Genomic DNA, 20,640 nt, shown 5'->3' on the forward strand with positions numbered 1-20,640 from the left:
CTCCTCCAAGTGCTCTGCCCCTGGGGGCAGGTGCTTCCTGGTCCTTACCAGGGAGCCATTCTCCACCGCTCCAGGACAAGGGTCCACCCCCGAGTGTAACAACCACATTTCATTGGCAACCCCATTTCCTCAGCCACCTTCATGCCATAAAATATGTTCGCTTCTAGCCAGATTGCTTTCTAATTCAGATTTACTCTAAACCATTTGGTATTTGGATGACCTTAATAACAGAAGCACTTCCTAAAGATTGTGCTGATGTCAGATAGATACCAAATTGCCCAGTGGTTGGATGGAAAGAGATTGGTGGCTGTTCCTGTGTGTTTTGTTTTTTTAAATGTACATCCATTTTATTTATGATATTTTTAATCCTGCTTCTTCCATTTGAAATCAATACTAGAGATGCAAAATGCACAGGGAGAAGAAGAGAGTCAAAAAGTCAGAAGCGGCATAAAATCTTCTCCCTAAACTGGGAGACTTAGGCAGCTATAAGTCTGCATTAAGAAGTTAATTTATTTATGTTTCTTATTTAGTAACGAAACAATAAAATATCTGAGTTTTGGAATGTTTCTATTTCAGAGAAGCAATGAACATACAAAAAAAGGGAATTCCTCGAATCTTCAGTCAAGACAGAAACGTGCAGGTAAAGCAACAAAACATGCAGGGCATTTTGTTTTGTACTGCCCAATGTTGTCAAATTCTGCTCTGCTATCATCATTTGTGAAATAAATCATTTGCTTAAGGTATCTCAAATACAGAAGCTAAACTCCTGAGAATTCAGCTGTTCCCATTCTGTTAAACTAGAACATAGACATGAGTAATTCCCAGTAGGTCTTTTCCACTTTTATAGTAATTAGGTACTCTATATTACTAAAACAATGTACTCTAGGTCTTATTTTGAAAATGATTTTCCGATTATGTTGCTATTATCAAAATGTATTGAAAATAAAGGCCAAATATGTTTAAGGAGCAACCAAGGAAGAAAGGATCAGTAAACACCAGGAGTTCTTTATTCAACACAGAACATGATAAAAAGCCCGACTCAGGCCGAGTTTCGCTCTATGAGCTGCTTCAGGGGCTATTATATCTAATGCCAGTGGTTTGTCTCCATGCGGCAGATCAGCCTTTATCAGTGTGCGCCGCAAACACAATTTAATATCGCATGCACTTCTCAATGACTGACATCTCCGTGTCAGCCGAGCATAAATCAGTCAATTCAGGAGCACGACTAGATGCGGCGACTCTTGACTGATTTATGCTCGGCTGACACGGAGATGTCAGTCATTGAGAGGTGCATGCGATATTAAATTTAAATTATTAAATTGTGTTTGTGGCACACACTGATAAAGGCTGATCTGCCGCATGGAGACAAACCACTGGCATTAGATATAGCCCCTGAAACAGCTCATAGAGCAAAACTCGGCCTGAGTCGGGCTTTTTATCATGTTCTGTGCTGAATAAAGAACTCCTGGTCTTTATTGATCCTTTCTTCCTTGGTCGCTACTGCATTATTGGATCAGTTTCCGGTTTGGGTTTTTTTTGGACCTTCAAATATGTTTAAGGCACACTGCCAACTTTAAAAAAAACAGAAAATAATTCAGTAGAGTAGAGCACTGTTTATCTGAAGATCCATTAAACAGAAACCATGATTATCTGGAAAAATAATCACAGTCCCCTTATCCTGATAAATTATATAGAACATCTTATATTTTTTGAAAATTGGTTGGCCTCATATGACACATTATCCAGAAAAACTCCCATTATCCAAAAGTATTTGAGCAGAAAACTCCAATTATCCAGAAAAATCCATCATCTGGAATGGCCTCTGTCCTGACCATTCCAAATAAATGGCACTCTACTATAATGGACAATTCTTGATAGTACATTAAAGCTAATTCTGTCCCATTATTGAGCCTATTAAAAGTTCATATTAGTGTACTTTTAATATATTTTGTGTAAGATGCCTTCTATTGAAATAATATAACATTTTTTAAAGCAAGTCAACAGGAGAAAGGAATCATCTAAATTGTACCCTTTGCCAACAGGGGTCTTCCAGGGCCCTACTTTCTCCTTTATTATTTAATATTTATCTTGAACCACTTACTGCTATAATTTCTATACATGATGTATCCTATTAGATATTTACAGTTGACATCCAGTTATAAATCCCATTGAGTAAGTAGCAGGATAAACAATTGAGTAAGCTGAGAGACTGTGTACAAGCTATTGAAGAATGGATGTGCCTCAATAAGTTAAAGTTGATTACACAAAAGACTGTAATTTTGTGGGTTTGGAAAATATATTGGGGCCTGTCTCAACTGTAACTAATGTGGGGGAAGGAAAGCATAATGATTAGTGATTGTGAAATAGGTTTGGCGTTGGACTTAGATGCTGGATTAACTTTGGATCAGTATATTGCTTGAATAGTCAAGATAAGTTTTTCTTTTTTGAGACAATTGAAAAGAATTTGTTTGTTTTTCTTTTACTTATAAAGATTTAGTAGGCTATTATTATGCCTTATCTTGATTATTGTAATTTCCTTTTTGGGGGTTTACTTAGGCATAGTGTTAATAGGCTTCAGTAATTCAGAATGCTGCAGCAAGATTAGTAGTAAGAGCTGGTATTAGGGATTTTGTTTCCCCTATATTTCAGGAATTATATTGGCTACCTGTAGCCGAGTGGATTTCTTTTAATGTGTTGGTCTTGATTTTTAAGGCACTGAATGAGTTGAGCCCAATATATATGGCAAGGCAGTAGACTAGATACCAACCATGTCATCCCCTACACTTTCAAACAATGGTTGCAATTAAACATCAGATTAATCACATTAAATTCGGGCTCGCCTCTACAAACTTAGAACAACTTATCTGCTGAGCTGCATCAAGTAGGAGAATGAAAGCAATTTCAGTGTAATTTGAAAACCATATTTGTACCATGTGGCAGAAGACTAGGGAGCAAAGTAAAAAGGGATTGGGGGACAAGCATTGTTCATGGGGGGATTGTTATTGCTTTAGTGTTTTAAATGTTTATTAATGTTGTAATTTATGTGTATGTGTTATTGTTATGAATGTTATAACATAACATAATGCCTCTGTATCGCTCCATGGTGAGACAGCATCTTGAATACTGTGTACAATTCTGGTTGCCGCATCTCAAAAAAGATATAGTCGCACTGGAGAAGGTACAGAGAAGGGCTACAAAATGATAAGGGGAATGGAACAGCTCCCCTATCAGGAAAGACTAAAGAGGTTAGGACTTTTCAGCTTGGAGAAGAGACGGCTGAGGGGGGATATGTTAGAGGTGTTTAAAATCATGAGAAGTCTAAAACGGGTAAATGTGAATCCGTTATTTACTCTTTCAGATAATAGGAGGACTAGGGGGTATTCCATGAAGTTAGCATGTGGCACATTTAAAACTAATCGGAGAAAGTTCTTTTTCACTCAAGGCACAATTAAACTCTGGAATTTGTTGCCAGGGGATGTGGTTAGTGCAGTTAGTATAGCTGGGTTTAAAAAAGGATTGGACACATTCTTGAAGGAGAGGTCCATTACCTGCTATTAATTAAGTTGACTTAGAAAATAGCCACTGTTATTACTAGCAACAGTAACATGGGATAGACTTAGTTTTTGGAAACTTGCCTAGATTGGCCACTGTTGGAGACAGGATGCTGGACTTGATGAACTCTTGGTATGACCCAGTTTGACATGTTCTTATTTTCTTAACCTATTAATCTGTCCAGCCTTTAAAAAGATAATAGTAATTTATACTTGTTATTAAACCAGCATCTAAATATTTGTGGCTTTTATTTTTAAATGACCTTGAAATGATTGTACTTGCTGCTTTAAGGTTTCTGGTGTCCCATGGGATTTACCTGTTATTGCCATTGCAGCTTGCAATCATTGGAGCTGCAGGACATTGCTAAGCAATCCTCAGTAAACATGTGGCATGGCTTCAGATAGCTAGAATCTTAAAGAGGTTAGCACAGAATGTGTCCTCTCTTGCACTTCAAGTTGATCATGCCCAATTACTTTTCATGTGTGTCATCTTTATTTATTATTTTATTTATTTATGTTTTTTATATACCGATCTTCTTACATTATATGCAAATCAAATCGGTTTACAGAGAACAGTTGAAGAACTTGCTTGGGGGCAATTACATATAACGAAGAACTTTTTAAATAACAGTTAAATAGAAGAAAAATATATATGACAAAAAACAATGTCTTAAATGTCTAAAAGTCTTAATGTTTTAAATAGAGCTTTATAAATAGCAGTTAAATAGAAGAAAAAAATAAATGACCAAAAAACAATGTCTAAAAAAAACAAAACATGGTAATAGGAAATATTCCTATTCCTAATTGTACCGATGCCTTACAAGAGGTTGGTAACAGAGGCCTTAGATATCTAACTTCCGCGTGAGTGAATCGAACGAACAATTGTGATAAGGTACAGGGGGGATAGGAAAAGGGTAGGACAGGGGTGAGGGGGGTGAGGGGTTAGGGGGGGTCAGGATGGGTGGGTAAAATTGCATTTATAAGGGGGGGGAATGAAGTTTAAAGGGGTGGGGAGGAAGGTGGAGTCTTTACTGAGTTTAACAGCATTGAGAATTGATTGCTAACTGATGTCAACATGCCTTATTCAAAAAGGAAACAGAAAAACCTTGACAGCAGAAAAGACCATGCGGCCTATTTAGTCTGCCTAGCTACACCAACTAATTCAGCTTTACCATTCCTACTAGGCATGTGCATTCATTTAAAACAAATGGGCATTCCAAAATAAATGGCACACCATTTGTTTCTTTTGTGGATCCCTGAAACAAATGGAAACGGTCCCATGAATTTAACAAATCCTATTTGTTTAGTTTCTCCATTCATAGAAATCATTGGAGAGTAGGTGTCAGTGAGTAATTGTGACTATATAACAAATTAGCAGCCAGCCCTTGCCAGTGAGTTATGTGCGAGGCTGTGAGCTGTTGTCAAGAATACTACAGCACAGAGACAACATATTATCGCTGATCTCTGGAACCAGTGACACTGATCTTGAAACCTGAGCATGAGATGCACTGTATATTTCCTCTATAGACATTGTCTAGGGAGGACACTGTGACCTGCCATACCCCTAATATCACTTTCCTATCTGTCATGCCACTTATTCCACCATAGGAGACTTCATGCCTCCACCTACCTTCCATACCCCTAATACCATCACAGGGGACTTGCTGCCATATGCATACAGGTTTCTACTAACATAGTACTGTTCTATAATTCTTCTTTTTCTCCTTCACAATCTCATCCTGGTTCTCCCAACTGTTTATTGATTAATGGTTATTAGGGATGTGAATCATGCGCCCGATCGTTTTAATGATCTGGATCAGCTGGGTGGAGAGAAAAATCTGATCGGCATGATTTTTTTTTTCAAAAAAAAATCATTTTTCTGAATAGTGCGCACTAACACGAGTTAGTGCGCACTATCAAAAAATTGTTACTTAATGGTTTAAAAGTAACATTTGAGGAAATGTTCATTAGCTAGAGGTGCACACTAAGCCGCACATGCTTGGTGCTGTCTCCCATGGCATTTTTGCTACCATATATAGCACACACTAGCCAGAAAGAGAAAAAAAGTGCCAGCAGGCTGCTGCAGTGACAGTTTCAACAGTAGCCACTAGCCAGTCTAGCCTCAGCCTGCTCTTTAAATTTAATCACTGTAAATATAATAAATTAATAATAACGTTTTTTGTTTAGTTTTTCTATAGTATGTTAATGTTTTGAAGCTCAGGTTGCAAGTTTCTTTATTAAATGTTTTGTTTCACTAAAGTAGAATATAGAGAAGAACTTAATTTCATGTTATGTAAAGTTTATTTAGTTTAATACACAAAGTACTTCATTTTATTGTATTCTACTCTAGTGAAAAAAAAGAAGTTTAATTTAACACAGGAACTGCAAACTTCAGCACAGTGAATGGGGGGGGGGGGGGGGAGAGGGATGTGAAGGGGGAGACAGCCCCTGCATTCAGCAGCTCTGATTTTCTGAAGAGATCTGTTCTTCAGAGACCAGGGAGTGGGACTGCTTGGCCCTTCACCTCCCCCTTCCCTTCTCTCTCCCATATACCAGCAGCGAATGGGGGGGGGGGGGGGGGAGGGATGTGAAGGGGGAGACAGCCCCTGCATTCAGGTCTGATTTTCTGAAGAGAGCTGTCCTTCAGAGACCAGGGAGTCCTGCTTGGCCCTTCACCTCCCCCTCCCTTTCTCTCTCCCATATACCAGCAGTGAATGGGGGGGGGGGGGAGAGGGATGTGAAGGGGGAGACAGCCCCTGCATTCAGCAGCTCTGATTTTCTGAAGAGAGCTGTCCTTCAGAGACCAGGGAGTCCTGCTTGGCCCTTCACCTCCCCCTTCCCTTCCCTTTGTCAAGCTACCAACCGTTTCCATTTCCCTTCCCCCATATATTAAACCATCACCTCAGTGGGAAACCTGGCAACATCAATAGATAAGAGGGAAGCCAATAGGAATACATATTCCTTCCTAACTGACCTTAACTGACCTAAAAAGTGTCAAAATGTTTCATTTTCTAGTAGTGCGCACTAACAATGGGTAGTGTGCACTAACTTCCTGTTAGTGCACACTAACCCAATTAACGATTTTATTTTACGATAAATTGGGGAAATTTCTATTGTATCGCACTCTTTAACGATTAATGACGATATTAAAAATATCGGACGATAATTTAAATTGTTAAAAAATGATTCACATCCCTAATGGTTATACCTGGGTGATTTGTCCACTAAAGCCCTCAGTTAGCTGGAAGAAATACAATAAGAACAGAGAATATACAGGAGAGAAACTATTCACATGTTCTCAGAAAGGCAGAAAGCACTCATACAAAACAAGAAAATCAGGATATAAAACAGAGTTCAGCTACAAAGTATAGGAAAAGGTTTCTAAATAAAGCAACCTTCTCCACTTTCCAGAAAAATAAAACCATGCTCAATAGAGAAACCATTCCCATTTTTCAGAATGTGATAGCAGTTTCTTTCAGAAAGCTCATTTCCCAAAAAGATAACATTTCCACCCAGTAGCTAGTTCAAGTTTAAGCAGGAAATGTAATAAAAGTTTATTTCATGAACATTATAATTATCACAGTTAATTTTCTTCTACTAAATCTTATAATTGAATTGGCAAGTATGCTTCAACAGAAAGACTCAAAAAAAGGTCCAGTAAATGCTAAACACTTGAGATATCAACAATACACAATAAAGTCTAGCTCAAATTCAATGAGATTGTATGTGGTCAAACTGGGGAAACCTCATATAGTGCCAAAACCAGGCTAAAAAATGCCTATGTTGGCTACTTGTTTTGAATCTCTAACTCCAACAATATAATATAATATAATAGGGGCTGATGAGTAAAGATGGCCGGCGCCATCTTTAAAGATGGCGACGGCCATCCAGTGCTCCTACCATGTGACAGGGGCCGGCCAATGGCACAGATACCCTGTCACATGGTAAGGGCAAAGGGGCATCGGCGCCATTTTTTTTTTTAGAACAGCTGATGCCTGGGAACGGGAAATCTTTCCCCAAGGCCCCCCTGGATCTCTGCTCTCCCCGAGGCCCCCCTGGACCACCAGGTAATTTTAAAAGGTTTGGGGGGGGTCGGGAGGGTAGGGTCGATTTAAAGGGTCGGGTGGGGTTGGTTTTTTTTAGCAGCGCGGGCCTCCCTAAAAAAAAATTAGCGATGTGAATTGGAATCGGAAACAATTCCAATTCACATATCTTAACGATCAGATTCCCCCCCCCCCCCCCCCAGCCAAATCTGATCGTTAAGACGATCTGGCACACGATTCACATCTCTAGTAAAAACCATGCTGCCTCAGATCTTATAATCCACTGGATTCCAGAAACTGCACTATCCTCTATTTTTAGCAGTGATTCCAATAATTTTCTCACCACAGATTTTTTTCCTCATTCTGAATAAGATTTTATTGAATAAGACTCTGAGTTAATAACTCATTATGGATTGCATTTTGCAATTAGTTGATTATATAACAGCAGTAGTCTATGAAATTGTAATTTTATGTTAAGTTAATTTTGTTGTCATAGGGATGAAATTTCATTGGTAATATTGGAACTAGTTGTACAGGCCCAAGGATTTCAAAGTATTGTCCATTATGATGCCCAGATCATTTTCCTTGGTAATAACTCCTAATATGGAACCTAACATCATGTAAATTTCATTCACCTAACATCATGTAAATTTCATTCACCATTTGAATGCCCAGTCTCACATAGTCCTCCTGCAATTTTTCTCAATCCCTTAAGATTAACAACTTGGAATAATTTTGTGTCATCTGAAAATGTGATGGTATCAAATACACTGGAGTAAAAAAAATATGACCACAGACCAGAAAATGTGTGCACAGAAAAGGCTTAGCACACAGAAAAATATGTTTTCTGTTCATAAAATCCTGATTACAGTTTTGAGCACCTGAACTCCAACTTCTGCCCATAGACTAACACTTGCACTGGAAACTTTACCTCTGACCAGGAGTAAAATTTCAGTGCTAAGAAAACATGAATAAAGCCAGCATACCTCTCTGCACTGTGGGGTAATATCTAAGGCCTTCATTAGCATGGGATTTCCATGTGAGGGAGCTAAGTAGTATGCACAAATGCACATATTTTTTGTGCACAAAGCTCCTTGTTCCATCAGAACACTTTGCACACAAAAAACTGTGTGCACAACTGCAGGTAAAACTATGTGCTTTGTTGAGCATACCTTATTACGTTGGGCCTCAAATTAGCAAGCAGCTTAAAAAGGTGAATTTACTGACCATTGGAGAGATACGGAGGGAGATAGGTGCACAGTTCCCTTCAAGAGTTCCTAAGACTCCGCATCAGTCTACTACCTGCATAAGAAGGAGAGCAGTGAAACTGTGCACTAAAATTCAGCACACTTTTATAACCCACCCGGTAAAAAAAAGTAACTCCCAATCCTGTAAGCAATTGGTATGCTAATGATAAAATGCACGCAAACTTGAGTTAAAATATGCTTTTCCACAAGATGAGTGCACATTTTAACTCTGATGAAAAAGGTGTTTCTCAGACATGATTTGTCTGCATACAAGTCTTTTATGTGCAGAAAATATGATTTATGAACACAAAAATGCTTTCTCTCCATAAAATACTTTTTTGTGCACATAAATCATATTTTACTCACAGTAAACATGCTTTGTAGGGATGTGAATCGTGTGCCCTATCGTCTTAACGACTGAAATCGTCTGGCAGGAGAAGAAAATCGTGTTTTGAAAAAACAAAAACCCTCTGCCGCAGGACCACAGCCTGCACCAGAACCTGCCATGTGGCCAGAGCCGTGACCAGGCCATTTGGCACCTATGGCCAAGTGAAAAAGTGTGCCCTTATTCTTAACACACATTACAACACCACAAACTGGGAGTTTCAGTTAAACATAGGGCGCTTTAATTTCCAATTTTATCTGGCTGTTTCGTTCTGCTCCTTTGGGTTTCCACCTCAATCGGAATCAGTATGGGAATCCTGGCACCATTAGCCTTATTTATTCATAAAAATGTAAAATCTGCTCTATCTATAATTCTAGGCAGAGTACAAAATGACATACATATTAAAATTTAAAACCACCAAAAGTTTACAAAAAATATACATCCACGCATCAGTACTGTTCACCATATTTGCATTAGGCAGGTTTCTAATGTTGTAGTAATGAGCATGGGCAATATTTTTATCTGTATCTAATAGATAGATCAGAGATTCAGTATCATCAGTCATATCCAATGTACATAACGTAAGAGGCTGGGAAACTTCCCACATACAGGGTGATCCAGTACCGAGCGGTAGGAAGAGCTGCGTTAGTGCCTATGGCACCCGCGGTTACCGCCCGCACAGTGCAGCTCACCTACCGCTCGATCCTGAAGCCTAATTATATGTAAATGTAAGCCGCGTCCGAAAAGCCTTAGGCCCGCGCAACCAGGATACTGGATAGAGCGCCTATACAGGATCCTGGGTGCGCGGGCCTAAGGCTTCACGCCACGCTGGTATCTGTCATTTCAAATGTCATTTGAAATGACATTTGAAATGACATTTGAAATGACGGGGAAAGCGTGCAATTGGCCGCTGAAGACGTGATGTTGTGATGTCACGTCTTCAGCGGCCAATTGCATGCTTTCCCCGTGCAGGCGGCCATCTTTGTCTTCATCGGGAGGAGCTACGATCGCAAGTGTTCCTGATGATGGCTTCAGAAAAGTAAGTTGCTTCGCCGCTGTCAGTGTCCCCCCTCCTCCCGGAGCAAGGCAGCTTTTCCGCCCTGCTCCGAGAGGAGGGGGGACACTGAAAAGTCGTTTCGCCGTTGCTTCTGCGCTGTCTTCGCCGTTGCTAGTGTCCCCGTTGCTAGTGTCCCCCCTCCTCCCGGAGCAAGGCGGCTTTTCGCGCCCTGCTCCGAGAGGAGGGGGGACACTGAAAAGTCGCTTTGCCGTTGCAGTCTCCGTGGCAGCCCCAGTCCGGACATCGGAGGGGGGCTGCAACGTTTTTTTCGCTTTCTTTTTTTTTTTTTTTTTTTGGCTTCGGGAGCAGGGGAGAGGCCTGGGGCTGCCACGGAGACCGGCACCCATGATCGCGGCGGGGGCAGGTGAGCGGGGGCTGGGGGAAAGCTTTCCACCTACCTTACCCATGCCTCTACCGCCTGGGTCAGGGTAGGTGGTAAGTTTGCAGGTTAAACGCGCGACAAAACGGCAGGGAAAGGTAGCGTTAGTCGGGGTGCGGGTTACGGGATGCTAGGTGAATAGCTAATTCGCTCGTTTGCATGCAATATGCATGCCGCGGGCGGAAGGGGTTGCCCAGGGAATTTAGGACGCGGTAGGAGTAGGTTAAAGGGGATTCGGGATCGCAGGAAGGGCTAACGCGGCCGAAAACGAAGTTAAAAACGGCTTAGGAGCAGGGTAAACGCGGCCGCACTTTACAGGATAGGCCTGATAGTTTCTCTTTGAAAATCTGATGGCCACTGGACCGTGGGTACATGCATACCCACAGATTTTGCTCCTGCTTTGTAACATGTGCAAAGTTAATACTATAAAACACACACAGGAATTTCAAAATGAAATCCCATCATATATAAACCCATGGATTACAGTTAAATCCTAGTTTTCTGTTCCCATCTTGAGTCCCCAGTCCCTTAATCTTCTCCATGTGGTAGGAGAAGCGTCCCATTCCACATTCTAGTTGAACTCTGTGCATGACTCATCATTTCCTGTTGCTCTCAGAGGGTCTGGGGGCTGATTATATATGTTTATGTATGCATATTACTGGCCCCAGTTGTATATATTATTGAGGGTTATAGTGTACTCACTAATAATTTAAAGGTGTACCTGGCCTTGATACCAGAAGATAGAAAGTTACCTATTATTCATAGTTTATTGCCCTAAGGGCAGAGCATAGCTGAAAATCACTTCTTTTCTCTAAAAGGAAAATATAATAGTGATAAAATTCTAAATATTAAATCTTAACTTGAGTCTAGTAAATTATTTTAGCATTTATTACTATTCCTTTCTTTTAAGGGATTTCTTTTTTGGCCAAATAATTTCTTCCTTCTCCCTTGGGCCTTCATTCACAACTACCCAGAGATGTCTCCCCTGTTTTTTACCAAGTCCTTCCTTTGATCTTGCCAACCACTGCAGAGACAGAGGCCACAGACCACATCTTTGCAACTCTTTACGTGTGCATTCTCTAACAGACTGATACAGCAATCTGGGCATTAAAATACAGTGCACAGTTTTAACATTAAGATAAATTTGTTCTAACTCCCAATGTAGCAAGCTAATATAACATATCATAGTAACACGGTAATGACAGCAGAAAAAGACCAAATGATCCATCCAGTCTGCCCAGCAAGTTTCTTATGGTAGTTACTACCACTCCATGCCCCATGTTTCTGAGGATAGTAACTACCGCTCCGTGCAGGTTACCCCCAAGTCTTATGTAACGATAGCAATACTTACAATCTAAACCAAGCAACAGTCAAACCCATTACAAAACTGTTTTTACAGGCTTGGCTGCCTTCATGATAATTTAGACAATGCTGCTTGAAAATGCTTTGCTTTTTGGACTTGGCCACAGAAACAGCTCTGTGCTTTTTCTAGGGATGTGCAGAGGGACGCCATACGTTGCATTCGGGATTCGTATTCGTTGGGGGGCAGATACGTTGCATTCAGCAAGGGGGCCCCCGATATGTTTATATGTTAATTCTTATTCATTTCCCAGCTAAAATTAAATTAACTACAACCCCCCACCCTCCTGACCCCCCAAGACTTACCAAAACTCCTTGGTGGTCCAGCGGGGGGGTTCCAGGAGCCATCTCCTGCACTCACAGCCTTGGCTGCCGGTATTCAAAATGGCACCGATAGCCTTTGACCTACTATGTCACAGGGACTACCGGTGCCATTAGTCAACCCCTGTCACATGGTAGGAGCAATGGATGGCCGGCGCCATCTTGTGCTAGGCTATCGGCGCCATTTTGATTACTGGCAGCCGACAGCCCGAGTGCAGGAGATCGCTCCTGGACCCCCGCTGGACCACCAGGGACTTTTGGCAAGTCTTGGGGGCCTCTCCTGACCCCCACAAGACTTGCCAAAAGTCCAGCGGGGGTCCGGGAGCAACCTCCTGCACTCCGGCCGTCGGCTGCTGGTATTCAAAATGGTGCTGACAGTCGGCCCCTGTGACATAGTGAGGTCAAAGGCTATCGGCGCCATTTTGAATATCGGCAGCCGAGGGTGTGAGTACAGGAGATGGCTCCCGGACCCCCCGCTGGACCACCAGGGAGTTTTGGTAAGTCTTGTGGGGGTCAGGAAGGTGGGAGGTTTGTTTAAATTGGCTCCTTTAGACGGCCGAATAGTTCAGCGAAGATTCATTGTATTCGTGGGGAATCGTGATACGTTTTGCTTCCCCATGAATACAACGAATATGGCCCTATACGTTGCGGATTCTCAATTTGTAGGGAACAAATGCACACCCCTAGCTTTTTCCCTACTGTCTGCATATCAGTATCCCACACTGTAAAAGCCAGGGCCTAGTGTTGGCTGTCAGCTGAATTTAATTCCCCCTTTTTCCTCCTGCCATTGAAGCAGAGCAGAGCTGGCGGGACATATTAGGAGAACTAGGCACCACCTAGAGAGCCAGAATGGGGCAGGGAGCAATAGTCGACACAAAGGTGCCATGTTTGAAAAGGGAAGGAGTCATGTGGTCAACACAGAGGTAGGTGAGATCGCCGATAGTGCAATTTGAGAGGTCGGAGAGAAAGAGAGAGAGAGATCACCACTTAGGGTGGCTGGACATCCTTGAACTGGCACTGAAGCAGAGAATGATTTTGCAGTTGTGTCACAAATATCAGGCTAATTGGATAAGGGTAGTAATCCCCGTGCCTTCTATTAAGAGTAGTAATTGTCGCTCCATGCAGGTTACCCCCATGCACCCTTTTCTTCATTTCTAACCTCTAGTCTTTAGGGATCTACCGTGTTTATCCCATACCCTTTTGAATTCTGTTGCAAATCTTAGTATCATCTGCAAATAGATAACATTTACTTTCTATCCCTTCCGCAATGTCACTCGCAAAGATATTGAACAGAACCGGTCCAAAAACAGATCTCTGTGGAACTCTACTTGCTGTTTTCTCTTCAGATTAGGTTCCATTTACCATTGCATAATGTCTCCTGTCAGTCAACCAGTTTATAATCCACTCCACCACCTTGGCGCCTACTCCCAAGCTTCTCATTTTATTTACGAGCCTCCCTTGTGAGACAGTATCAAAAACTTTGCTGAAATCCAAGTAAATTACATTGAGCAATCTTCCTTGAGCCAATCACCCAATCAAAAAAATCAGATTTGCCATGTGTCAAATCTTCTTCCCTAGGTTTTGCGAACCTTTCTGTACTGTATGGTTATCTTTCCTAGCAAGGTCATTGGTCCCCAGATGGATGATAACATTGACATAAGAGTCCCTATTTTCTTCTATCATTGCTTTGACTACCTGGTTTGCATTTCCATTAGCTGAGGATCCTGGAAGGCATTTAACTTTTGTGTCTCCATTTAAATGAGTTCCCAAATTGGTTTCTCTGATGGCTGAATATCCCAGTAGAAGAAGCTTTCTTCTATGATATTTGATAATGTTTAGGGGTTTCTGGGTGCATTGGTTGAATATATTTCTCTCAAATATCACTTCATATTCTATGGCTGAAGCTTCTGTGTTTTCCAGTGCAGAAAAGGCATTATGCAAGGGTAACAGCAGGGAAAGTCGGTATCTTTTCAATACAGGCCTTATTCTGCCAGAGCCCACTGTAATCCATTTATTCCTGGGTTTCTGAATCCTAGATGTCTGACTCCTCTGAAGAAGCAGGAGATGGTATACAGGATTCCACACAGCTGGGGAAATGGGTATCTTTTCATCAAGATATACTAATGCATCGGTAGTTTTAAAAAGCGAGTTGCCTTTAAAATGTGCATTTGGCACAGGCCGAACACACATTTTAATTCAGGAAGGGAGGGGGAGCATCCCAGTTAGGTAGATCGTGCAGCCTCACTTTGTGGATAAATAATGACTTATCCAGCAAAGTGGCAGTGGCAAAACTCATCAGATAGTAGGATAAGTCAGTACTTATCCACAAAGTATATTGGACAATTTTTTTTTCTGCTTTTATTGTTTACTTATTTTAAGTGCCAGTGTAGTAGCGCTTGAAACTTAACTCAATCTCTGACCCTGGAATTAAGTTTCCAGCTCTAAGAACATCTTGGCGGACCAATGCACCTCTCTGCATCTGGGAGTAATACTAAATGCCCTCATTTGCATGGGATTTCCTTGAAAGAGAGCTAAGTATTACTCCCATTTTAGAATGCTCATTTTGTGAGCTTAAAAATTCTTGCTTCATTGGCAGTAAATTTTATGCTCACAAGTGTTGAAATATAGGCAATGTGTGCAATGGCCGGAACACACCTTTCTGCATCAGCATTTGAGTTTGGCCAATAGGTGTTGTTGATTTTGCAGTGGCAAGGGCACCCTCCTCTGAGGCTGTGAACCTTTCCTCTCCAGTAACTCACAAACAGTCAGAAAGGTTTCAGTTGCATAAAGATGTGTCCTCTAGTATGACTTCTGTTGCTGACTTTTTTCCTGAACATTTGCCCATGGGTTACTAAGATATTTATATTCCCCCATGTGTTTTGTTTCTATAGTGACAAGTAACATCTCAGAATATGTTGTTGATGTTGAGATAAGTTTCTTTGATCCACATGATCCACAGTTTTTGGAGCTTTTCAGAAACTTTGTAAATAGTCCAGAATTCCTTGCTGCGCTAAATGCCTCAGAAACAGATGTCACTATTGAAAGTGTGAATATTACAACAGGTGAGTGCCTTATTGTTTTGGGGAAAATTTCAAACTGCCTGCATTGGGTCAAAGCCATAGGTATTTTCTACCTATGAACTTTGCACCAGTTTTCAAAAAGGAAATACATTTATACTTTCATTTTGAAATTTACCATCGGTACAAAGTATGTATAGACATTTGCACCTATTTGTTGTGTGGGTACTTTTCAAATGAACAATAACAGCCATAAATTTGAAAATGCTTTCTACCTGTGTGCTCCCCCCCACACTCCCCTAAACATACCCCTTAGAGCATTTCATCTACATGCAGCTATAAGTACGGGTATTCTGCTTTTAGCTGCATTGAGGCAGAGTAGTTTTCAGGCAGGCTAATTTAAAGGTGTTTGAGAAATGTATGTCACCAGTCTTTCACTTATTCATTGTTTTGGTAGAAGTGCTTGACATTTTTTTAGCTTGAGTTCACCAAACTGAGCTGAAGTGCCAGGCTTTTAAGATTTAGGGCATCTGTGGCAAGCTGTGTGAGGCTACAAAGGGGACTATGTACTGAGTGAAGATCTACTCCCATTTGGCATCCATAGAAAGAAAGAATGCTTGGGGTAGCTTTTCCAAAGTGTCTAACTGGTCAACTTTGGGAGTTAGTTGGCTATAACTGAGGGTCCCGATGTTCAGTGCTGGCCTGGTAAGTAATTTAGCCGGATATAACTTATCTGGCTAAGTTACAAGGGATATTCAGCAGCATAGGTGCTACTTGGCCAAATAAGTTAAATCTGGCTAAGTTAGACCAGCTCTATGGCTAATCTACCTTATCCGATTTAACTTAACCGGATAAGAGTGAATATCACTACTTATCCACTTAAGTTAACTAGATAAGTAGTGCCGCCCAGATCTGCCCACTGGCCGCCCACAAATTGGCCAACTAAAAGTTAGCCGGACTGCTAGATAGTCGGACCACTAGATAGCCAGATAAGTTCTACTTATCCGACTATCCAGCGCTAAATGTGCTTTCAATATCAGGCCCCACATGTTTATTAGGAAGCTATATTTAGCTATTTAAAAACTGAGCATTCCCAGAGGATTGGTTTTGGGGGAAGGAAACTTATTTGGCTAGTGCAAATTTTCAGTGCTACACAGCTAAGAAAAATGGCAATCAGTGTATTCAGGAATAGTTCACTTAAATGTAGAAAGTTAGGGCTGGCTAGATTTAGGCCAGTTTTCAGCTATACCCTCACCTTCCGCCCTGGCAGCTCAGTCTTTAAAAGAATGTTCCCTGGAGCTAGCAATCACCCTTCCTGCCACCCTGTTAGCCCACTCTTAGAGAAAACCTGCCTGGAGCAGGCAATCCCCATTCCCCGCAGTACAAGCTTCAAAACACCATCCAACTAACCCATCTAGTCCAATCTTCCCCATCTCAGAGGCAGAATGAGGTATACTTACAACAATTTGAACTCAGCACTGTAGCAAGAAGGAGGTGAGCATACCACCTCCTGCCTCTAAGACAGGGTGGGGGTGAGGGAGACAGACACAATAAGAGGGAAGGGGGATCAGCATGGGGAGACATTGAGGGATCCAGGGGGAGAAGATGATTATGGAATCTGGTGATGGGGTAGTTTCCTTTGAGATCTTACCATTGTAGAGAAATGTGATCACCAACTGTGGGGGTGGTTCTTCTGAAGATCAAACTTCTGGGGTCGAAGTTAGGTGGGTAGATCCTCTGTAACCTACTTTTAGCTAGCTGAAATTTGCTGAAAATTTACCGATAGGGCCCAAATTTAGCTTTTCAAGTCAATGGTGTGCTTTGAAAACATTTTCAGCTTGATGAAAATATTCATGGCATAACTGCAGAGTGCTAGATGTTCAAATGGGCTGACCAGCATTTGTGAATTTTGTAAAAACATATTAAGGAGCATTTTGATAAGAAAAAAATCCACAACAATACAAAACATTGCATTTTAGATGCTACACTGCTCAGTATCACTTAACTTTACATTGATTTACCTTCCTTCAGCTATTTGTTTTAACACCATTTATGTCTGCTTTTCTTGTATAAGCCAAACAGCCAAATAAAGAACTACATCTATATCAAGGAAAATTTACTCTTCTTTTTGATTTGAAGCATTTTGAAAACATGAGCAAAAGGGAGAGGATAGCACAGACCTAAGAAAATGCTTTTGCAATTTGACGAAATTTCATCATTCATGTTAATTTGTTTTGCACATCCGTACTTGTAGAGATGCAAACAATTGTAAATAGAGGCAATAGTAAGGGTTTGTGTAGACACTAGGCAGAAAAGATATTGCCAGGTCAATGAGGCCCCGGGACTCTAACATGATGCACATTGGAAAAGGCATCATTCATGTAGCCATTTACAAGTATCAGACTGAGAGATGAAACTAGGGCACTCTGGCATTATATAATACAATGATTTTACTTTATTACGTACCCGAGCTTTCGCCAACATTTCAGTGCACAATTCGGCTGATAATCAAAGCTACAGAACTCACTGTATAAGTAACTATTATAACCTTGATAACTTCACCCACCTCACCCTGTTTCTCCTCTCCTACCTTCTCCTTCACCGGCAATGGTCTGGGAGAACTTATAGTTGTGAGATTTTGTCTGCCAAGCAGAATCTGCCTCAGCTAAGTTCTGGATGGGAAACCATTAGCAAAGATCAGGTGCTGAGGGCAGCAGAAGGTAATCTCAAAGCTCTGTAGTATTCCACCAAGCAAAAATCACAAACCCTGTGGTGTGGCTAGGATCATTCCACATCAAGAAAAAATAAGAAAAACAGCCGCCCTGATAACATTCTAAGGTAAGGGTCCAAAATGTTGGCTAGGTAATCAAGTTTTGTGTTAAGCTGGAGTGATTTGGCTGCTTTCTTGTATTTACATACGCTATACTGTGGGTAAACATTGGCTCTGGAAGCATCAGTACATTAAATTGCCTTACGAAAAGCTTTAAAAGTTTGTAATTACTATTTTTATTTGTGCTTTTGGCATCAGCACAAATGATGCAGTCTGTTTTTGATTGTATTGGGTAATAGGATGGACTTTTAAGGTTCTGATTATATGCTTTTTTTAAAATTAGAAAAAACTAGCAGTACAGTTTGTCCTAGGAACTCTGCAGTATGTAAACCTAATTACTAAACTAAGAAACGCAGTGAAATTCAGACTGTACCTAAATGTTCAGTTGCTTTTGGGAGAAGCCTACACGTCATACAAATAACATCTTTTCTGATTTGTGCTTTTCACAAGTATGCAATATCAGTGGGAATACAACCCAATGTTGCTGTGAAAACAGATATAAATGGCCTACCTACACGTGTTCCAGTGCACCATCACAGAACTGTTCCTGTATCAGTACTTTTCCTTTGGAAGGGCCATACTGTCAGTTGATTTCATCTCAAGGTAAGAGGAAAAGGCTTTTCCTCAGTATAATACAATGCGCTCATCACAGTCCTTGAGACACACCTAGCCAGTCAGCTTTTCAGGATATCCATAATGAATGTGCATGAGATAAATTTGCATACAATGGAGGCAGTATATGGAATCTACCTCATGTATATTTATTGCAGATATCCTGAAAACCTGACTGGCTAGGAGTGCCGAGGACTGGGTTGAGAACCCCTGGTATAACAGGTAGAGTATTATGTTTCAAAGAGATAAGCAATTATTATTTTTAATGTAATGAATGAAACTGAAGAGTAAAACTGTATAAAAGGGGTTCATGTTTTCTTTGGGATAGTGCGAAAGAACTCAAGTTTTGTATATCTGTAACTAATTGCAATATGACTGATATGCCTCAGACAAAAGGGCAGAGAAACCCTGCAATATTTCATATAGCAAAGACATATTTTACTAATTATAAAGAAATAATTTTTGTAAAATACTTGCTGTGTCCACATGGTTGATAAAGGCCAGAAAATGCAGTATCAGTGTATTATAGTTCTGCTGGTATGTGACTTGAAAGCAGTTAGTTTGATTATGAGCGTGATTTCACTGGAGTCTTAGAAGACTGAAATATCTTTTCAAGGTCCAATAGATAAAGTTGTTGTAGTGCATGAGCTTTCAAGACCACACAGGTCCCTTATTCACGTGTCGCATAACACTGTTTTTATTGATCACACAACCTACCAAGACTCCAGTTTTTCCCATGGTCAGTGTGGCTACTAAAACTGCTCTGCATATCCTTGTGATTAAATGAAAAGCAATATGTTCACTAAGTGAACTCGTTTGGTGTAGGTACAGAGTATTAATAAAACAATGCTGATATGCATCTCAAGTTGTACTATGTATTACATGAGAATATGAGTTATGGTTGCAACAAGGTTCAACATCAACCATTCTCCCTTTTTAAATATTATTTTTTAAAATAATTAATACAGTGCCTTTTACCACAATAGAAGAATAAATCCATAAAACCAATTACCAGTTGAAAAGTAGGACCAGGGCCAGTGTGTACCAATAAGCAAATTAGGCGGTCACCTAGGGTGCCAGCCATTAGGGGGCAGCAAAGAGTAGTCATGTGAGGCCTCGAGCGGAGCCCATCCCAATCAAGGCTGAAAGAAGCAGAGACTCAGCGAGCTGTGAGCAGCGCCTCTGTTTCTATGTGTGTGTGTGTGTGTGTGTGTGAGAGAGAGAGAAGGAATGTGTGTATATGAGAGAGCAATGGTTAGTGAGAGAGGGAGGGAGCCTTTGTAAGGGTGCTTGTGTGAATGATACAAGGAACCTAAGTGTGTGTAAGAGAGGGGGGCCTGTCTGAGTGAATGAAGTTGGGGCCAGAACTGAGGTCTGGACCAACGGGAGGAGAGGGGTCAGGCACAAGGTGAAGGTTCATCAAGGGCGCCTAATACCCTTGCACTGGCCCTGAGTAAGACCATATGCATGATTATTTATATTTCAGTTTAGTGGATTTGGGGGTTTTTTTGGACCATAGTTGTATTGTGGACTTCTGTGTTCTCTACTTTAAGACCACTCATAGAAAAGCAGGTTATCAAATAGCAAGAAATAAAAAAATGGATAGACAAATCAGTTGGGAAAGCCACTGCAATATCTGCAGAAGAGATAGATTTGGAACTGTTAAAAATGGATGGAGAAAATAAAGACTAAAAGTAAAATAAAGAGAAAGAATAGAGAGAAAAAGTTTATACCAAACTAATGGTATCCTGAAAACTAGGAAAATCAAGTAGTCTGTCATGCAATAGCATAAAGAGTGAAAAGACAACAAAGAGAGGATATAAGGCTTACTGAGAATCT

General features: G+C 40.9%; 1 protein-coding gene across 1 annotated transcript in view; it reads left to right on the forward strand.

The window, feature by feature from the left end:
• Window positions 1–399: 399 nt before the first annotated feature.
• Window positions 400–20,640, forward strand: part of LOC115088627 (adhesion G protein-coupled receptor F5-like) — a 192,747-nt gene continuing 172,506 nt past the window's right edge. Inside the window, exons 1-4 of the mRNA XM_029596887.1 lie at window positions 400–435; window positions 577–640; window positions 15,234–15,404; window positions 18,640–18,792. Of these exons, the coding sequence (XP_029452747.1) occupies window positions 400–435; window positions 577–640; window positions 15,234–15,404; window positions 18,640–18,792 (424 nt within the window). The remainder of the gene's footprint in view (window positions 436–576; window positions 641–15,233; window positions 15,405–18,639; window positions 18,793–20,640) is intronic.

The sequence above is a fragment of the Rhinatrema bivittatum genome, chromosome 3 (assembly GCF_901001135.1).
Source record: "Rhinatrema bivittatum chromosome 3, aRhiBiv1.1, whole genome shotgun sequence".
In the NCBI taxonomy this organism is placed as follows: Eukaryota; Metazoa; Chordata; class Amphibia; order Gymnophiona; family Rhinatrematidae; genus Rhinatrema; species Rhinatrema bivittatum.